Source organism: Muntiacus reevesi, chromosome 17, assembly GCF_963930625.1.
Source record: "Muntiacus reevesi chromosome 17, mMunRee1.1, whole genome shotgun sequence".
Classification (NCBI taxonomy): Eukaryota; Metazoa; Chordata; class Mammalia; order Artiodactyla; family Cervidae; genus Muntiacus; species Muntiacus reevesi.
Window position 1 is genome coordinate 58,566,796 of NC_089265.1, and position 20,801 is coordinate 58,587,596.

The following is a 20,801-nucleotide window of genomic DNA, read 5'->3' on the forward strand; positions in this document are numbered from 1 at the left end:
TCATATCAGAACATTATTCATTGTTTATCTGAAATTACCGCTTAACTGAGTATCCTGTCATTTTATTTGCTAAATCTCAAAACACTCCGGTGGGGGTGGGGCTGCATTTCAGCTGTGGGGGGTGTAGATGGAAAGAGGATCGCCAGCGAATGGGTGGCGTTGGCAGAAGCAGGAGCAGCCGCTGAGCACTGGTGTTGCCGGAGCAGAAAGGGCCTGGGCGAGGGACAGGGCTACTGAAGCAGGGCCAGCCCAGGGAGGATGGGTGAAGCCAGGCCTTGGGGTCACAAGGCATCGTCCTCCCAAGTGAGCACTGCACCAGCCTCGCAGTCCCGCAAGCTTGTCTCTCCTCTCTGGTGAGTGCTCCGCACTCAGCCTGAGTGACAGGAACCTGAGTCAGACCATCTCACTTCCTGCTCAGGCCACACCTAGAAAAAGATACCTGAACTTCTTATCTCGACCTGGAAGGCCCTAGAAGGTGTGACCTGGCCTATTTGAATCAAATCTACTCCAAAGCATTGTAAAGATTCAGGCAGTCTTCTCAACCTTGGCTGCCCACTGAAACCACTTGGAGAGCTTTTAAAATTTTTCTTGGAATATAGTTTTGATTGATTTACAATGCTGTGTTAGCGTGGGGAGCTTTTAAAAAGGCAGATGCTTGCCCCCAGCCCTGGGGATTGTGGTTTCCTTGGTCTGGGGGAGTCTGGGCATCAGGAGTCTCAAAAGATTCCCAGGGATTCGGATGCGCGGTGACTGAGGCTCACTGCTGTTGAGCGTGCTCTCCAGCCCCACCGCAGCAGCTGGTGAGGCCACGTTGCCCTCTGCCACGGGTCCAGCTTCCCCTCTGTCCATCTTCAGTTTCTCCCTCTCTCCCTGGCCTGTGGCTTCCTACCCACCATCCCTCTGTCCAACATATTCTACCTTCTTTTTTTCAACTTGGCCACCATCTCATCGCTCCCATCCCTCTGTCCTCTTCTTCCTGAGCACCTTGGACTTTTTCTTGACGACACTGGGCACACCCTGCACTTACGTTTTCAGTTGTGTGGGTACTCGCTTACTCTCTAGTTCCCGGCAGACTGTAGGCTGCATGGCAGAGGCCCCGTCTCTCTTAGTCCTCACCATCCCCGCCCCCACCCCAGCCCACGCCGGAGCTGGACAGAAGATGCTGGGTTTCAGTAGATGCCGAACAAATGAATGGATGAAAGAATGACTGGTCAGGAGAGGGATACGGTCAGGTTTGCATGTCCAGAGAGATCTTTCTGGCTGCTTTGTGCTGAATGCCGCTGGGGGAGGGTCGGAAGAGACTGAAGCCAGCATCCCAGTGATTCCGCAGCTGGAATTCACTGGTGAGAACTGATAGGGCCGTGACCAGGACCGAGGTGATGGGGTGGGAGATGGGACAAACGAGAGATCCTGTGCGGGAGGGTGAGGATTTGGGGGGAAGGGTGCCATGTGACTGAGGTTCTACCCCGGGGCACAGGCAGGATGAGAAGATGAGAAGGAGGAGTTCTGTTTTGGCCAAGTTGGGTTGGACATGTCAGGAGGACACCTAGGAATCTGAGGCCAGGGACCGGAGACACCTAGGCTGGGGATAGAGATTGGACAGTAACATCAGTAGCAGCAGGAATAAAGACCAAAGTGTTTCTTGCCGTTTCTGGGAGCTACACTTCCTGGGGCGTGGAATGCCTGTGCCTGGGAGGCCGTCTGTCTGAGAGGCGCGCCTCGGGCCCTTGTGTCCCCGCAGCTATCCTCGGCATGCACACGCTCATGAGCAACCAGCAGTACTACCAGGCCTTGGGCAGCAGCTCCATCGTGAACAAGGAGGGACTCAACAGTGAGTACGGCCCCGCTCCCGCCCCACCGCGCGGGCGTCTCGGAGGTGAGGGATCCTCCCGAGTCTTGCTACCTCCTCCCACTCTCTGCGCTCTCATTGCAGAAGATTTCAAATTCTACTAGCTTAGATTGCCCACCTCGTCTTTTTACCCTCCTGGGATCCTTGTGGCTTGATTACAAAGGCCTTCCCCATCCCAATATTATCAGAACATCCTCCTTTATTTTCCTCTGTAAGTTTTAGAGATTTACTTCTTATACTCCACTTCTTAATCCTCCTGGCGTTCATGTTTGTGTGCGGTGTGAAATGAGAGCAAGCTTTCATTTTCTTATGTCAGTATTCCATTGTCCCAGAGCCACTCTTTGCAAAGTCCGTCCTTTCACCCCTGGTTTGGGGCTCCACCCGGGTCATAAATGTCCATGTATCCACATGGGTCTGTGTCTGGGTGCCTCTCCTGCTCCACAATCTCCTTGTCCCTTCCTGTGCCGACACTGCATTGTCTGAATTGCTCCACTGCATTGTTCCAAGCTGGCAATTTGGCCCCAAAGAGAAATGAAGGCGCCCAAAGCACAATTACCCTTTCCTCTGGAAGGCCTACACATTTCTTTCGCATCCAGTCTTCATTTTATCCTCACGGGAACCCACTGGGTAGAACGACTGTTCCCACTCTACCGTGAGGACTCCCAGCTTCAGACAGTTTAGTGAATTCCCCTAGTTCTTGCAGGTCGGCAGAGGCATTGTCCAAGCGGGGCCCAGACTCCTGGCCCCATCCGTCACCATCCTCCTCCGGCCCCCCCCCCTTGTAACCCCCGAGAGGCCCAGGCTTCCACGTCCCCGGGCTCCACCGCCACTTCCTTCTGAGGTCCTGGTGTCGCGGGAAAGTGACGCCCGTCTCTCTGAGCCATCTCCCTGTTGTTGGTCACTCTAGGTGTGATCAAACCTACACAGTACAAGCCTGTGCCCGACGAAGAGCCAAATGCCACGGACGTGGAGGAAACCCTGGAGAGGATAAAGAACAACGACCCGAAACTTGAAGAGGTCAACCTCAACAACATCCGGGTGAGGCTGCCTCCACTCTGCTTCCCCTGCTCTGGGAGTGTGGGGGAGGCCGAGTCCACTCAGGCCCAGACAGCCCAGGCCAGACCACACAGACAGCAGTGTCCTGCTTGGCCTCTGGGTGCTTCTGGGTCAGGAATAGAAGCCAAACTTTTGGGAAAGAGGACAGTATAAACCAGCACAGCCCATCATCTTGGTTTCCTTCGGGGCCTGACATCAGCCCCAGATGTTCACCATAGTCAACCCAGCTTCGACTCTGGAAACCCACCACCTTATCCACAACACTGAGGGCTTCTCAGAGATAAATCATGAGTCAGACACAGGTGGCTGCATGGGATCTCAAGGCTGGAAAAGCCTGGCGCCCACCGGGTTCGTGGGGTAACCCAGGCCTGGGGAGGGGCCTAACCCCGAACCTGTGTCTCATGCATGTATTCAGCCTCATTCTGCAACCCTAAGTGGGAACCATTTGCCCAGTGTCCAAAGACACACTCTAGGCTGTTGGCCCACATCTCTCTGGGCCCTTCCTGTGTGACCAGCAGGCAGAGCGGGGACGGGTGGCCAGGCTGTGGGAGGAATGCAGAAGCAGGCCCAGCTGCCCGCTCACCTGCTCAGCCGGGGAGCCAGAGAGATTAGCTCTCAGGGGGTGTGGATGTAAGATAAGAAGTGGGCCCCTCACTTCCCAGCTCCTTTTTCCTTTCTTCTCCGCTTTCTTCGGAATAGCTGCCAGCCTCATGGCATGATCAGATTGGAAACCTGCGCCTGCAGTGTCTGCTCCACCTGCGCTCCACTCCCACGGGGGCTAAAGTGACGCTCTGAAACGCGAGCTCCCTTGGGTGCCTCCGCTGTCTGCCATGTGCCGTGGGAGACACTGGCACAATTCAGAACTGTGCACCTTGGCAAGATCTATGGGCTCAGAGAAGTGCGGGATGGGGGGACCTGGCCACGGCCCTGTGCCTTCCCCATGGGGGCTCAGGCAAGGGCTCACCCTTTTCAGGCTTGTTTCCCCTCCGCATGTGAGGCAGTTGGACTAGGTCAGTGGTTTTCACTTGAGATTAAAATAATAATAAATGCCAATGCCCAGTCCCTCTTCCCACAGAGATTCTGATTTTACTGGTCCAGGGTAGGCATGAGCATCAGCATTTTATGAAAGTTCCCTAGCACCTCCAATGTGTGGTAGGGCTGAGACCCTCTGGGGCGGATGTCTCTTAAAGATTATCTAAGGCCCCACCTTAGTTTATGGGAACAAACTCAGAGATGGGCAGAGACTTCCCCAGAGTCACATAGCAAGTCAGAAACATCGCCCGTTGCACACACAACACCCTCCTGCAGCTTTGCCTTGATGTTTTCTGCTCCTCCGGTCTCTGCGTGTACAAAGAGAAAACTGCAGGTGCTATCTGAAATGTTCAGGGAGGACTTTCTCAATTGCTTACCAGAAAGTTCTCCCCAAATCTCAGCCATCTGGGGCAAAGCAAGAACCCTTTGCCCTTTCAGCTCTTTGTTCAGAGACGTGCTGGGCATCAAGCTGCATCAGGTTGTGAGAGAATTACTGCCCCATCTCTCTGCCCGGCCTGCCCCTGGGAGGGCTGCTGGTCACTGCTTGTCTTTCTCTCTGCAGAACATCCCTATACCCACTCTCAAGGCGTATGCAGAAGCCCTCAAAGAGAACGCGTACGTGAAGAAGTTCAGCATAGTGGGAACACGGAGCAATGACCCTGTGGCATTTGTACGTACCTGTCTGTTCTGTTGCATTGAGAGTGGGAGGCATAGAAACAGGAAAGTTGACATTTGTGGCCCCAGGACTGGCCACGTGCCACCGATGGAAAGTCCTGTGTGGCGAGGTGTGATGTGGTGAAAGGCACAGGGCAAGGAGCCAGGAGGGAATGTGGACAGAACAGCCATTAGCCAGGCACCGTCTGTACATTATCCTAATTAACCTCCACCATCATCCCTGATCCCAGAGGTGCAGAGCCCCCAGATTACAGATGAAGAACTCGGGGTAGAGGGAGCTCAGACAACCTGCTTTCTCCAAAGTTTCACAGCAAGCAAGAAGTGGAGTTGAGGTTGGGATGCAAGTCACACGGACCTTAAAGTTGGATTTCTGTCTCCACTCTGCGTAGACAAGGGTCTGCCCCTGCTTGGTCCTCAGTTTCTCCGTATCTAAAACTATTATCTTCACTGGTGGTTCCCAATGATCAATTTTATTTGATTTTTCCTGTGTCTGAAAAATATTTCTGATTAGATCCAGTTCAGTTCAGTCGCTCAGTCATGTCTGACTCTTTGCGACCCCTTGGACTGCAGCATGCCAGGCTTCCCTGTCCATCACCAACTCCCGGAGCCTGCTCAAACTCATGTCCATCGAGTCCTCTGTTGTCCCCTTCTCTTCCTGCCTTCAATCTTTCCCAGCATCAGGGTCTTTTCCAATCAGTCAGTTCTTCGCATCAGGTGGCCAAAGTATTGGGGTTTCAACTTCAGCATCAGTCTTTCCAATAAATATTCAGGACTGATCTCCTTTAGGATGGACTGGTTTGATCTCCTTGCAGTCCAAGGGACTCTCAGGAGTCTTCTCCAACACCACAGTTCAAAAGCATCAGTTCTTCAGCGCTCAGCTTTCTTTATAGTCCAACTCTCATATCCATACATGACTACTGGAGGAACCATAGCTTTGACTAGATGGACCTTTGTCAGCAAAGTAATGTCTCTGCTGTTTAATATGCTGTCTAGGTTGGTCATAACTTTTCTCCCAAGGAGCAAGCATCTTTTAATTTCATGGTTGCAGTCACCTCTCCAGTGACTTTGGAGCCCTCAAAAATAAAGCCTGTCACTGTTTCCACTGTTTCCCTATCTATTTGCCATGAAGTGATGGGACTGGATGCCATGATCTTCGCTTTTTGAATGTTGAGCTTTAAGCCAACTTTTTCACTCTCCTCTTTCACTTTCATTAAGAGCCCTTTAGTTCCTCTTCACTTTCTGCCATAAGAATGGTGTCATCTGCATATCTGAGGTTATTGATATTTCTCCCCGCAGTCTTGCTTCCAGCTTGTGCTTCTTCCAGCCCAGTGTTTCTCATGATGTTCTCTGCATATAAGTTAACTAAGCAGAGTGACAATATATAGCCTTGATGAACTCCTTTCCCAATTTAGAACTGTCAGTTGTTCCATGTCTGGTTCTAACTGTTGCTTCTTGTCCTGCATACAGATTTCTCAGGAGGCAGGTCAGGTGGTCTGGTATTCCCACCTCTTGAAGAATTTTCCACAGTTTGTTATCCACACAGTCAAAGGCTTTAGCATAATCAGTAAAGCAGAGTAGATATTTTTTTGGAATTCTCTTGCTCTTTCTAAAATCCAATGGATGTTGGAAATTTGATCTCTGATTAGATTAAATTGTACTTATTATAAAGTTGCCATCAATTCCTTTTTTAAAAATATTCAGTGCATATTTATGGAGTGTTTATGCCCAGCACTGAATTAGGCTCTGAGAATACAACTGTGACCAAGATAGTCGTAGCTCCCACTTTCATGAACGTAATGGTCCATGTAGACAGATAGAGGATAACAGTACAGTATGATGACTACAATACTAATAACAGGTTAAAAGGTACATGAATTAGCCTACCAGCCATGATAATTATTTAGTAGCAATCAGTTTTGTTGATATCCACAAAATAACTTGCTGGGATTTCAATTGGGATTGCATTTAATCTATATCAAAATGTGAAGAACTGATGTCTTGACAATATTGAGTTTTCTTGTACATGAATATGGAATATATCTCCATTTATTTAGTTCTTTGATTTCATACAACAGAGCTTTGTAGTTGAGCTCATATAGATCTTGTATATATTTTGTTAGCTTTATACCTAAGTATTTCATTGTTTGGAGTGCTAACGTAAATGGCATTTACGTTAAATTTTAAATTCTGCTTGTTCATTGCTATCTATGGGAAATCAGCTGACTTTTCTTTATTAACCATATCCTACAACCTTGCTATAATTGCTTATTAGTTCCAGGAGTTTTCTTTGTCGGTTCTTTTGTATTTTCTGTGTAACCAATAATGTCATTTGCAAACAAGTGCAGTTCAGTCGCTCAATTGTGTCTGACTCTTGGCAATCCCATGGACTATAGCATGCCAGGCTTCCCTGTCCATCACAACTCCTGAGCTTGTCCAACTCATGTCCATCGAATTGGTGATACCATCCAATCATCTCATCTTTGCAAACAAAGACAGTTTTATTTCATCTTCCCAATCCAATCTATATGCTTTTTATTTCCTTTTCTTGCCTTAGTGCATTGGACAGAACTTCGGTTACAATGTTGAAAAAGAGGGCTGAGAGGTGACATCTTTGCCTTGTACCTAATCTTAGAAATAGTTTCAAATTTCTTACCACTAAGTATGAAGCTAACGGTAGGGATTTTTTTGTAGATAATCTTTATCAATTTGAGGAAATTGCTCTCTGTTCCTAGTTCACTGAGACTTTTTATCATGCATGGATGTTGAATTTTGTCAAATGCTTATTTTGCATCTATTGAAATGACTGATTTTTCTCTTTTAGCTTGTTGATGTGATGGAATATCCCACTTGGTCATAATTCAAAATACTTTTTAATTTATCTTGAGATTTCTTCTTTGATCCATGTGTTATTTAGAAGTGTTTTGCTTAATCTCCATGTATTAGGAGAGTTTTCTACTTATCTTTTTGTTATTGAATTTCTAGTTTGATTCATTATGGTCTGAGAACAGACATTGTATGATTTCTGTTCTTTTAAATTTGTTATAGTGTGTTTTACGGCCCAGAATGTGGCCTGTTTTGGTGAATGTTCCAATGTGCACGAGAAGAATGTACGTTCTGCTCTTGTTGGATGAAATAGTCTATAGACGTCAATTATCTCTAGTTGATTGATGGTGGTGTTGTGTTCAGTTACGTCTTTTCCTGGTCTTTGACCTGCTAGAGCTGTCCAATCCGTAGAGGTGTATGGAAGTCTCCAGCTATGACAGTGGATTCATCTCTCTCTCTCTTTGCAATTCTATTAGTTTTTGCCTCATATAGTTTGATGCTCTGTTGTTAGGCACATTCTCATTAAGGATTGTATGTCTTCTTGGATAATTGACCCCATGCTATCCTTCTTTATGCTGATAAATTTCCTTACTTTGAAGTCCATTCATAGCAATCAATTATTTTCTCATTTTTAAAATACACAGGACATTTCCTTGGTTGTTTTTGAAATGATAGAAATAGCTCATAGTCTCTCACTGCTGCCAGTGGAGAACCTCTGGTTAGATGTTCTCTGACCTCAGGATATCTCCCATGGATCCTGAATTTGCCCACAGAGACACAGCTGGCAAAGTCACATGCTCTGTCCACTGCTGTCACTGGATCAGAAACCAAGCCCATCTGTGCTGGCAGCCAGCTCCACTCCACAAATATTTACGGGGAATTGACCCTGTGCCAGATCAACAGCTGATGTCATCCCCTTCACACCAGGAGGCCCATTGTTGAAGATGAAAATACTTCTGGGACGACTGCGAACAAGCTCCCAGAGCTCCCTTAGTGTCCGCACTGCTGGCCCCAGCTCTTCTCCTGCCCACTTCTTTACTCTGGTCCAGCAGACAGAGTTGACACCAGGTCTGACACTGTCTATAGGACCAGCTCAGTCACTAGTATGTCTACTTGGATCAGCCTGGTACACTTACATACTAGCTGTCAAGTATTTTGATTATCAGGCCACACCTTTCCTGGGGAGCAAGAGGGATGGTGTGGGTGGGCACAGACTGGGTCCCTCCCCACAGGAGGGTCCGACCTTCGCAGGGCTGGAGAGGAAGCTGACTTGTCATCCCGGGGCACGTGAAAGCAGGGGAGCTGAGGGTGTGGGTTCTGAAGGCATCCTAGGAGCTGAGCCTTGCGAAGGCTTCAGCAGGCAGGGCCAATGGAAAGGGCATTCCTGGACCAGATCGTCATTTCAGACAACCAGGACCCACTGATCTTACATCCTGGCTCATCAGCTGCTGGTGTCTCCTTTCCTCCATGACACATCGTTTCCACCACCTGCTAATTACTTCATTTCCTCCAGAGGCTCTGATTGTCATCTACACCCCCTGGCTGGAGTCCTCCAACGTGCTGGGGCCACCCAAGCTCCTGTCTTCCGGTTTGCGCTGGTCACCTGCCCAGCGGGATGGCTTCCCAGGCTCCCCTCTCTGCTGTTCACAACTCCATGGAATTCCAACAGGGACACAGAAAAGACAAGTTGAAAGCATATAGGGAACTTGGGACTCCCCTAGTCTAGTGACCAGTGGCTGAGGACCTACTGTGTCCTGAGCACTGTGTGGGTGGGAGGCTCCCTTGGGGTGAATGAGGTGCACCAACAGCCCACCAACAGCATATCGGCTAATGGAGGAGACAAAACCGCTATGAAAACAACTCTGAACACAGGAACACAAGGTCCATGAGGGAGGTTATGGATAAAGTCTGTGAGGTTCAAGAGGGCAGGCACAGCAAGCTAGGGGGAAAGACTTTTAGAGAAAGGGGAATCGAGAATGGCCTGGGAGGATGGGCAGGGTTTGGAGGAGTGAAGCAGAAAGGAAGGGCGTTCCAGGCGGTGGGGAAGGATGAGGAAAGGCATAGGGGAGGGAGAGCGCTGGGTGCCGGGGCTGGGCGGGACTGAAAGTAACACCACCAAGAGGGAAAGCTGGAGTTGAGGCTGATCAGGGAGGAGGAAGAAGGTAATAGAAGGTTTGGATGCAGGTTACGGAGCTGAAACTCTCCAGCTGGGGTTTGGAGCCACAGCAAGCCAGAGGGGAGCAGAGACGCAGGACGGTGCTTGGTGAAGGATGCTGAGACCTTCTTGCTGGTCCCTGACTGTGTGTGAGGGACTCTCACTCCCAGCAAGGCTCCCCCAGTATTTTAGGTTCTACCCACAGGGGTTCCAGCCTTAATCAGATCATTCATGGGTACCCTACCTTTTCTCCTATGGCTCAAGGCCCTTGCCGAGATGCTCAAGGTGAACAAGGCATTGAAGACGCTGAACGTGGAATCCAACTTCATTTCCGGAGCCGGGATCCTGCGCTTGGTGGAAGCACTTCCGTTCAACACTTCTCTGGTGGAGCTGAAGATCGATAACCAGGTGGGATGGGCAAGGGCCTCCCTGTGTCCTTCACTTGATGCTTGCGGTTCTGCACTCTCTCATTTGCTGCCGTACAGACTGGTCAGAGCAGATGGGGCTGCTTATGAAAGCTCCAGAGCCCAGCTTTAAAGAGTCCTCCAAGGTCGTCCAGTCCATCCCCTCTACCATGCTCACAGTTCCTTCTTCATCATCCCCACCAAGTGCTCCGCCAGCTTCTGCCTGGGTACCCCTAAGGATGGGAGGCTCACTCTTTATTGAGATCACCCCTTTCATTCTTAGTGAGGATATCCTTCCTTAGATCCAGTAGAAGTCAGCTCCCTGTAAGTCCTGTTTGCTGAGTTTAATTCTGTTCTCGGCAGCATACAGGGCATATCCGCTGCACAGATCTTATAAACCACTGGAGCCTTCCTCACTGGGCAAAACGACACCATTTTTATCCATCACCCCCCCACACCCCACCACTCAGTGGGCGTTTGAGTCTCCTTACCATCAAAGTTATTCTCTGGGTAAATTCTCGTTTGCCTTTTTCCTTACAGGGTTATCATTTCTCTATAACTTCCGTAGTTCAGTCATTTATTTTCAGGGCAACCATTTCAGCTCTAACCTTCTAAGATGATACTGATAGCAGTATCATGTCTGTTGCATGTATTGCGGGTTCCCGTGGGCCAGGCCATGTGCCGTGCACCCGATACACATCATCTCTGATCCTCCCAGCTGCCCTGCAGTATGTGACTGTTACAGTCTCAGTTTTCAGAAAAGAAAGCGGCTCAGAGAAGCTGAAGGCTAGCAGCTTTCTCAGGGCTGCCAAGTGAGCACTTTCAGAAGCAGGATTTGAATGCAGGTCTCTGACCCTGAAGCCCACTCTTTTCCAGTACACTGTGTTGCTTCTCGTGCTAAAATGCTTTCTTCTTTATGGTCTGATAGACAGCCTGCTTTTTTTCCCTACATGAAGGTGTTTGCTGAAGGGTCATGTAAATGTGTGTACAGAAAAACGATTGGATGAAATATAACAAAATTGTATACAGTGGTTGTCCCTGAGTGAGATTATCTCTACTTTATATCCTCATTAAAAAAAATACTACAGATATACAGAAACGTGCATAGAAGTTAAATGCACAGCTTAATGACTCATATAGGCAGGTAACGTCTGTCGAGAGGTTAAGCATTACCAGCTTCCAGAAGGCTTTGGCAGTCCCTTCCCTGGCGGCTCAGATGGTAAAGAATCTGCCTGCAACGTGGGATACCCAGGTTCGATCCCTGGGTTGGGAAGATACCCGGGTGAAGAGAATGTCTACCCATTCCAGTATTCTAGCCTGGAGAATTCCATGGACAGAGGAGCCTGGCAAACTACAGTTCATAGCATCAAAAAGAATCGGACATGACACGCTGACACTCCTCCCAATCTTAAACCTTCACAACTCTTCACAGTTTGCTCCCTACTTACTTTCATGGCTCCATGACTTAGAGCTATACTTTTCTCTCCCGAGGAACGTCCTCCCCTGCTCTGACCTCCTCTCTGCCTAGAGAAATCCTCCTCTTCCTTCTGGATTTGGTTGTAGCCTCTCCTTCTCCCAGTGGTTCCAGAGCCAGCCTGAACCAGCCTGCTGGAGCTAACTGTATAGCTTCCTTCCCGACTCCACTTGAGTGATGGCATACTGGTGCCGTGAAGTCACTCCTAGTGAGAGCATTTACACTGCGGAAATTGGCAAACACTACAAATCCAACCTTTTTTTCCCCGCCAAGAGCCAGCATATAACTGCTTTCTCCCTTCAGTCTGCCACAGGGCCTCTGAGCCTCCCCGCAGAGAAAGTTTAAGCGCTGTTTCCCTGGTTCTCCTAGCACTTGGCTTCCTTGTGAGCGGGGAAGCGGGGCTGTGTCCAAGTCATCTCCGTATCCCAATTCCCAGCTCAGGACTTGGTCCTGCAGTGGCACCTGATAAGCAGGGCTGCCCTGGATGGTTGTATGTGTTGTTCACTGTACAATGAGGAGATAGGGGACAAAACCCAACTCATAATCTACTCTTTAAAACTTCGTACAGGGCTTTATTCATCCGGAGAAGGCACTTTTCTCTAATTCATAAAGAGAGGCCGCATGAGCCTGCCGCAGCCGTGTCATGTGAATTTGCTGCATTAAATTCTTTCCGTCTCTCACATGACAGTAGCCTGCTGTAGCACCCATTCCCGGCCCCCATTGCTTCCATCCTTTCTTCCATTGCTGACCCTGCTCTATTGCAGGCAGAGGGGGCAGATCAGATGGAACAAAGGCATGTAACAGGCTTGGCAGTAGCCTTAGGCCAAGCCCTGGGATTGGCTACTCATGTGACGCCAGGCCTACCCCGGCAGGGAGTCAGGATCTACCCAGCGTCAGCTGAAACCTGATTCCTGGGGCAGAATGTCGGCCAAAGATGACCAGAGCACCGGCTTCAGGGCCTTGTGGTTGCAGCTTACAGAGAGCAAGCTGCCCACTCGCCTCCCAGTGCTCCCCCCGGAGACAGAGCCCGTGCCGACCATCCCCCCCACCCCGGCTAAACATCTGTGCACGGACGTTCACCTCCCTGAGCCTCAGTTTCCTCATTTGTAAAATGGGGATAATACAAATCTCTCCTTCTAAGGAGCTAGGAGGTGAATACTATGAAGTTGTCCACTTTTATGTTTACTCTGAAGGTGACCTAGGGAGTTCACACATTTTTCTAAGAGTTATTGTACTGAGCAGGTACCATGTATCCATTATCTCATTTAATGCTGGCAAAGACTCTCTGAGTGGATGTCACAGCCTACTGTAGTATTGTGGATGAGGAAACTGAGGCCCAGGCAGGCTAGGTAACCTGCCTGAGGTCATACAGGAAGTAAGAGAGGCAAGGTTAGAATCCAGGTCTATGTGACTCTAAAGTCCATGAGTCATGCCTGTCTGGGTTCTTGAATCTCCTGTAGTTTTGGGCAGGTCTTGGTTCTTCTCAGCTGTCCCTTCCCCTTGTCTGGTCACCACCTGCTCCCACCCCATCCTAGGAGTGTTTCCTGTTGTTTTATCTCGGGGTTTAGTAAGTGCCTGCGGGACCCAGGGCTGTGCTGGGCTCTGTGTGTGAATACTGGCTCTGTCCTCTCGAGATTCCACACTGGATGAGATGACAGACAAGTGTACAGTTGATCATCCAGTCAGGTGCTCTAGCAAGCCACACACAGTGGGGTACTGTGGGGAAAATTTTCAGTCAAGAGCAGGCATCAGGGAGGGCTTCTTGGAGGAGGTGGGATTTGAGAATAAACCCTAGGGTAGACAGTATGTCAGAGGGTGAAGGGGAGGCCGTGGCATCCCCGGGGTAGGGGACCACGTGAACAAAGAGAAGGAAAGAGGATGGCTGTGGAGTCAATTCAGAATCGACTAACGGGACCACCTGAAGAAAGCCAGAAAGGAAGCTGGGGGGACCCCAAAGGGCTGGGAGCAGGTAGTTCGAGGGGAAGTGGGCTGCGGGCTATCATCAGCACCCCTCACTGTCATGCTCTGCAAAGATGGTTCCCGGCTGGATGGGAGAGGGTTGGGGGCATGAAGCGGGCATCAGGGCTTGGAGACCAGAGGGTGCTGTGACCACCCGCATGCAGGGGGCCTGTGGGGAGGTGCTCCTGGGAGCCTGAGTCTGGAGACTGGGCTGAGGCCTGGTGGGGGAGTGGGGGGCTGAAACAGGTCTCGAGGAGGGGGCTCTGCTGGTTCGGGCTCGGGGAAGGCCACCCATGCCTCTCTCAGAGCCCCGGGAGGCATGGGCTCTGGGGGAGGGTGGCCAAGAGGAGGTGATGAGTGGTGTTGGATTTATTCCCCCTTCTTGTTAGTCACCGAGGTCCCCAGAGGCCACAGCTTTCTCCTCGGCCCTGTGCCTGTAACCTGTGTCAGAGTCCTCCCTTCTCCTTATACGGCCAAGGAGAGGGACTCGGGGAGTTCTGCCCAGGGTGTCACAGAGCCTCGCAGGACGCAGACAGGATAGGACTCTGAGGCTGCTTGCTGACTCAGCCAGACCCTCTTTTCCTTCCGCGCTCTTGCTGCCTGGAGTCACCCTGGACGGTGATGAGGCTGGGCACGCGGGAGGGCAGGGGGCCGACTGCAGCTGAGGGCGCTGAGACGTATCTAGCCCAGCCCCCCTTTGGCAGATGGGGATACCAAGGGTTTGAGAAGCGATGGGACATGCCCAATGTCACGAATCAAGTTAGGCTCAGAACTGGGCTGGAAGTGAAGCACCCAGCTTCCAAACAGGCTGCATTTATGAGCAGACAGGAAAGACCCTCCCAGCACCCAGGAGGCAGGTAGGACACACGGGGTGCCTGCAGGCCCGTCCGTCCCGAGCCAGCCATGTCCCAAGCGGCGGCTCTTCGCCCCTCTTGATCCACTTTCCTCTCCCACGGAGCTCCCTCCAGCAGGCCCTCCCCAGGACACTTGCGGCATGGGACACTCCCCGCCCCTTAGCAGAGACGAGGCCTGAAAATAGGCTCCCTCTCCACATGAAGATATGTGCAAAATCTAGGGGGATTTCGCTGGGTGTCTCATGTTTCATTCCAATATTTGTCAGCGAGAATGTGCTTAATATTTTGAAAAGAAGCTAAAGGGAGTGGATCATGTTTTCTTGTTTTTCCAGATTGGATTGTTTTCCTAGTGGAAGTAAATTTAGAAAACAAAAGCTATGCTAGAATAGGATCCTGAAGGTTTTCACAAATGGTGACACCCATTAATTTTAGATTCCACACTCAGGGCAGCTTTTTAAATGAGGCTGAATATAGCTTTGGGTGTTGCAAGATACAAGGAAAACACACTCTTGAAAACCAAGAGAGCAAGACCAACTGTGTTTTATTTTGTTCCTTATAGTTTTAGCTTCTAAGTAGCAGGTCTCCGTCTGTGCATGGTTTGTGAGTCTGCGGTCTCGTTTTGTATTGAAGTAATTCAGTCTGGAAGTATTCAGCCTCCTTGAGAGGACAGGCATGTGTCACTGTCCCTTCCTTTAAATGTCAATTATGTTCTTTTACTGACCTCACTCTAAGGGAAAGATGAGATGAAGTCAGTGGAAATGATAGAGAAAACCCTTTTCCTGTGCAGATCAGAATAAACCAGAATAAAGATTTGGGACAGTGACCATCCCACACCATGTCAGGTCCCCACTGCAGGCTGTACTCTGTTTGGAAAAGCTAGGCAGGAGACGGCCTGACCCAGGGGCTCCCTGGCTTCAGATCTCTGACGTTTGAAGTCAAACAAGGGATCGAGTCCTGGCTAAGCCCCAGCTGTGTCATGTTCTTTCTGGGTAACGGGGGAAAGTCCATATCCATGCCTCAGTTTCCTTACGTGCAAAATGGGAATAATACTCACACTTGCCTAATAGGCCTATGACTCATATACCTGACATACAGTCTCTCCTCAGTCAAGGGGGGAGATGTTTCTGTTGTTAATTAGGCCCAGTCAGTGGTGGGGAGGACATCCGAGAGATTCTAGCTCATGCAAGGAACAACTTTTAACCACTTTCTTTTTCTCTCTGAGACCCTCTCTTCCTTTCCTACTTGTTTATTTTTTATTGACGTTAACTTATATATAGTGAAGCAAATGCATCTTGAGTAGACAACTCAGTGGATTTACGTATTTATGTGTAGCTGTGTGATCACCACCAAGTTCAAGATGTGGAACACTTCCAGCACCCCAGCAAGCTCCCTCCAGCCCCTTTGCCAATCAGCACCCTGCAAATGCATGAATATTCTAATTCCTGTCATCAGAGGCGAGTTTTGCCTGTTCTTAAACTTCACTTAAATGGAATCTTTCTGGGTCTGGCTTTTTTTTGGTCAACATTGTCTGTGAGTCTATCAGCTGTCTACAGCTGTGTAACAGAGAATGCTCCCTTCCCCCCCCAAAACTGAGCCACTTAAAACAATATGAACGTGCATTTAGCTCACAGTGTCTGAGTCAGGAATCCAGAAGCAGTTTAACTGCATAGATCTAGCCCAATCTCTAATGAGATTACAGTCAAGGCTTGACCAAGTCTGAAGGCTTGACAGTGCTGGAGGAACCGCTTCCAAGTGGCTTCTTCCATGGCTGTTGGCAGGAAACCTCAGCTACTTGCCATGTGGACCTCTCCACAGGGCTGCTTGAGTTCCTCATGGCATGGCAGCGAGCTTCTCCCTGAGCTAGCGATCCAAGGCAGGGGAAGAAGAACGCCCAGCCAAAGATGCCTTTTATGAACCAACCTTGGAAGTTGCACAGTCACTTCTGCCATGTTCTGCCTGCTAGAAGTGAGTCCCTAAGCAAAACCACCCTCAGGGGGAGAGGAATGAGGCTCTGCCTTTTGAAGGGAGGAGTGTCAAGGAGCTCGCAGGCTTTCTTATTTTGGCCGCACTGGGTCCTTGTCGCTGTGCTCGGGCTCCTCTTCACTGCGGTGTGAGGGCTTCTCGCTGCAGTGTCTTCTCTTGCTGTGGAGCACGGGCTTTGGACCGCCCTGGCTCACTAACTGCATACGTGGGCTTAGTTGCTCTGCAGCATCTTCCCAGACCAGGGATCAAACCCGTGTCCCCTGCAATGGCGGGCTAATTCTTAACCACTGGACCATCAGGGCAGTCCGCAGGCATGTTTTAATTGGCAGAGTGAGAATCATTGCTGCAGTTTGACCAGAAAGGCCTTTCTAACCAGCAGAGCAACCCAAGGATGGAGTAGGCACCTCAAGGAATGGTGTACTGCCGTCCCCAGGGGGTGTGGAAGTGGAACAGAACCATCTGGGAGCTGTAATAAAGGAGGGAATGTCAATATCAGCCAGGATCCGGGACTCTGAAGTCGGATTCAACAATTCCCAAGGCTCCTTTCTGTTGTTTTTTCAAGCGTCCTCAGTTGTCCGTATTTTCTGGATTAAAGAAAAGGCCATAACTGGCCCTGTGAAATGTATTTGGTGAGCTTCTCGGTGTCCATGGCACCTCTCTCCAGCTCCAGGTCACAGCTCAGCTGCACCTGCGTTGTTGGATGGTTGTTTCATTAAGTGGGGAATCTGATCATCTGCTCCTCAGATTGATAACACACTGCCAGAGTAAAGGCTGAGGGGGCAGGAGGTGGCATGCCCTCCTGAAGGGCACATCAGTGCTGGTGTCCATCGGGCAGGGCCGTCACACGTTTAATTCAAAATATGCCTATCTTTTTAACCCACCAACACTGCGTCTCCACATCCAGCCTGAAGAATCCCCCTCCCTCTCCAGCAAAGCCCACTCCTGCATCGTGTGTGACAGGGAAAACAGGAAGCACATGCAATTATCTGTCTCTGCTCGGGCATCCCATGAAGCAGTTAGAAGGGATGAGGTAGTTCTCCATGTGCTGACCTGGAAAGAGTCCAGAAAACATTAAATGAAAGAGATAAGTTACAGAACAATAAGTACAGTATGAATCCATTAGGGGAAAAAAATGAAAAATAAGAAAAATCTGTATATTTTTGTTACATATTGCATAGAAAGAAAAAATCCATAGGAACACATCCTGTTTGCCATGGTGGTTTCTTCTGTGGGAAGTGGGTAGGACCGAGGATAAATGATGTGAAGGGAGACTTTTAATTTACTGCATCTGCTTTAGTATCATTAGAATTGTTAGTAATGAGATTATACATACTCACAAGTGATTTATTTAATTTTCAAGCATGTCTGAAGTGGAGCAAGAGTTCTTCCCAACCCCTTCTCCCTGGCCCTGCCAGAGTCTGCTGCTCCACTTCAGTCTCCCCACAAGAGGCTCCTAATTGTCTCATACACACTGTCAAGGTCACCTCTTAATTTTTTATGCCCTCCCAAGCAAGCTAGTGATAGACTCAATGCAGGCTCTGGAGGCCTTAAAGGTCATGGAGCCTAAGCCTCCCCCAACAACATCTAGGAGACCCTTACAGGATGCCGTCTGCCATCTCGTCCCCAGGGACGAGTAGTTCACTTGCTCACCAGACACTGTGGATGGGTAGATGGCAATCTGCACGCTGAGCCAAGCTCTTTCAGAGGCACTTGACTGAAGTGGGAACTAGCACAGCTCGGAGTAAACTGTGCAAATCCTTTCTGCAACTGACTAGCTCTGTGATTGGAGGGACATTTCTTAATATCTCTGCTTATCATGTCTCTTGTTTATAAGATGAAAGTTATAAGAATACTACATATTCCATTGGTTTATAGGGAAGAGAAATTGACTTAGCTTATGTAAAGTGCTTATGCCATGCCTAGGACATAATGATCACTAGATAATAAGAGACCAGAGTTTTAGTCCTGACTCTGTCTGCAAGGCCGCCTCTCTCATCTATGAAATGATTGAGGTTATTCTAGGCTCAGAGTCCCTGGAGAAAGGAAGGGCTTGCGAAGCTAGTAAGTAGGAAGCTTCTTAAGACGTATGCACATTTTCTATTTTAATGTGAAAATGTGGTTTGGGTCAGAGATTAACACTTCAGGCAGGCAGGCTGTGATTATCTAATGTACCCTCTGGCTCACACCTGACATGTCTGCATGTATTCCAGGGCTGTCAGAGAAGGTGGTGCTGGAGCATCCTCTGAAGTCCTTCCAGCTCCAGCCTCAGCTCTAGCCTTGGCTCTCATTTAAGCAGAGGAAGCACAGCCTGGCTCCCATATGCACACGGGCTCAGTTTACTCATCTCCAAGCCCGGGGTTGCCTCTTCTTGCCTGCCCTGCCAACCTCCCAGGGAAGGAGGGCAGTCGAATGGGGCAGTTTGCATCTGAGTGCTTCGTGCTCTAGACCAGGCGGCACGATGTGCCAGCTTTGCCGAAGCGGCCCCTGTGGTCAGTGGCAGTCCCTCCGCTCAGGGGACCCTGGTGCTTTCGAGACTAGTCCGTCTTGCTTTCTAGCAGAGCTTGCTGACAGGTGACAGCAAGGACAGGCCAGGTTTCCTGCTTAGTGGGGGGGCAGGGGACATGATGGCTCCTTACCGGGTCTCAGACAGTCTGAATCATCTGCCAGGCCGAGCCGGCCAGAGCCCGGGACGGTGCTGGGTCCTTCGAGGACAGCCTGAGCCCTCCCAGCACTGTCAGAAGCCTCGCCAGATGGGCTGGTGGACTCTTACCGTCCTCCCTCTGCCTGCCCCAGTCAGCAGTTCCGGCTCTGTCTGAACCCACACAAGCTCCAGTGAGCTCAGGATACCTGGGAGGAGCTCTCTATCAAGAGTCTCAACCGCAGTTCCACACCTGTCCTTCTGGACATTGGGCTGGTGTATCTTCCCAACCTCCCCAAGTTGCCACGCGCTGATCATGTTCCTGTTTTTTCCGTCCAGCTCAGTGCCTTGCCCTTGCCCTGGAGATACAGACTGCTATGTGCTCTCTAAGGGCTCACGGTCTGGGTGAGCAACCATCCAACAGAATTTTGTGTTGATAGAAGTGTTCTGTATCTGCACCAAGATGGAAGCCACTGGCTAGTGGCTCTTGCACACTTGAATGCAACTGAGGAACTGAATTTAAAACTTTATTCAACTCAATTCAAGTATAGTTGCTTTACAATATTATAGTTTCAGATGTACTGTGATTCAGTATTTTTACAGATTACACTCCATTATAAGTTATTACAAGATAATGTTTGTAATTCCCTATGCTCTACAAGATGTCCTTGTTGCTTATCTAGTTCATACGTGGTGGTTTGTAGCTTTCAACCCCCTCTCTGTATACTGCCACTCCCCACTTCTCTAACCCCTCTGGTAGCCACTAGTTAGTTTTCTGTATCTGTGAGCCTGTTTCTATTTTACTATATATATTCATTTGTTTTTTTTTAGATTCCATATAAATTTTATTTATTTAAATTTTTAAAAAATCAATCAAAAATGGGCAGAGAATCTGAACAGATAGTTTCCCATAAAAGACATACAGATGACAAACAGGTACATAAAAAGTTGCACAAAATCACTAATCATCAGGGAAATACAAATCAAACCACAATGAGCTATCACCTCACACCTGTTAGAATGGCTATTATCAGAAAGACAAGAATTAATAAGTGTTGACGAGGATATGGAGAAAGGGAACCCCTAGGCACCATTGGTGGTAATTACAGTTGGTGCAGCCACTATGGAAAATAGTATGGCTGTTCTTCAAAAAATTAAAAGTAGAACTATCATACGATCCAGCAATTTCAGCAATTTATCCAAAGAAAATTAAAACACTAATTTGAAAAGATATGTATCCCTATTCATTACACCAGTATTTACAATAGCCAAAACATGGAAACAACCAAAGTGTTCATTGCTGGGTGAATAGATAAAGTAAATGTGGTATATCCAATGGGATATTATTTAGTCATAAAAAGAATGAATTTTTGCCATTAGTGACAGTGTGGATGGGCCTGGAGGATATTGCGTGAAGTGAATACAGAGAAATATAGATACCATATCCTCTCATCTGTGGAATCTATGGAAAAAAAAAGATAAAACCAACCAAGCTCATAGATACAGAGAACAGACTGGTGGTTGCTAGAGGCAGCGGGTAAGGGGTGGGCGAAATGGGTGACAGATGTCAAAAGGCACAAACTTCCACTAATAAATAATGCATGGAGGTGTAATGTACAGCATGATGATTATAGCTGATAATACTATATTGCATATTTTAAAGTTTCTAAGAGAGTACTTTTTTTTTGGTTGTGTGGCTTGTGGGATCTCCGTTCCCTCATCGGGGACTGAACCTGGGCCACAGCAGTGAAAATCCGGAATCCTAATCACTGGACCACCAGGGAACTGCCAAAACGAAGTCTTCAAAGTTCTCCTAATAGGAAACGATGTATGTGACTGGTATGGGGACGGACATTAACCAGACTTAGTGTAGTAACCATTCACGGTGTGTGTGAATGC

At 48.9% G+C, this 20,801-nt stretch overlaps 1 protein-coding gene across 2 annotated transcripts in view; it reads left to right on the top strand.

The window, feature by feature from the left end:
* The window catches only part of TMOD1 (tropomodulin 1), an 84,006-nt gene that overhangs the window by 54,269 nt on the left and 8,936 nt on the right, over positions 1-20,801 (top strand). For both annotated transcript variants that reach the window (XM_065908087.1, XM_065908089.1), the window contains exons 5-8: positions 1,742-1,831; positions 2,757-2,887; positions 4,500-4,607; positions 9,855-9,998. In XM_065908087.1, the coding sequence (XP_065764159.1) occupies positions 1,742-1,831; positions 2,757-2,887; positions 4,500-4,607; positions 9,855-9,998 (473 nt within the window). The remainder of the gene's footprint in view (positions 1-1,741; positions 1,832-2,756; positions 2,888-4,499; positions 4,608-9,854; positions 9,999-20,801) is intronic.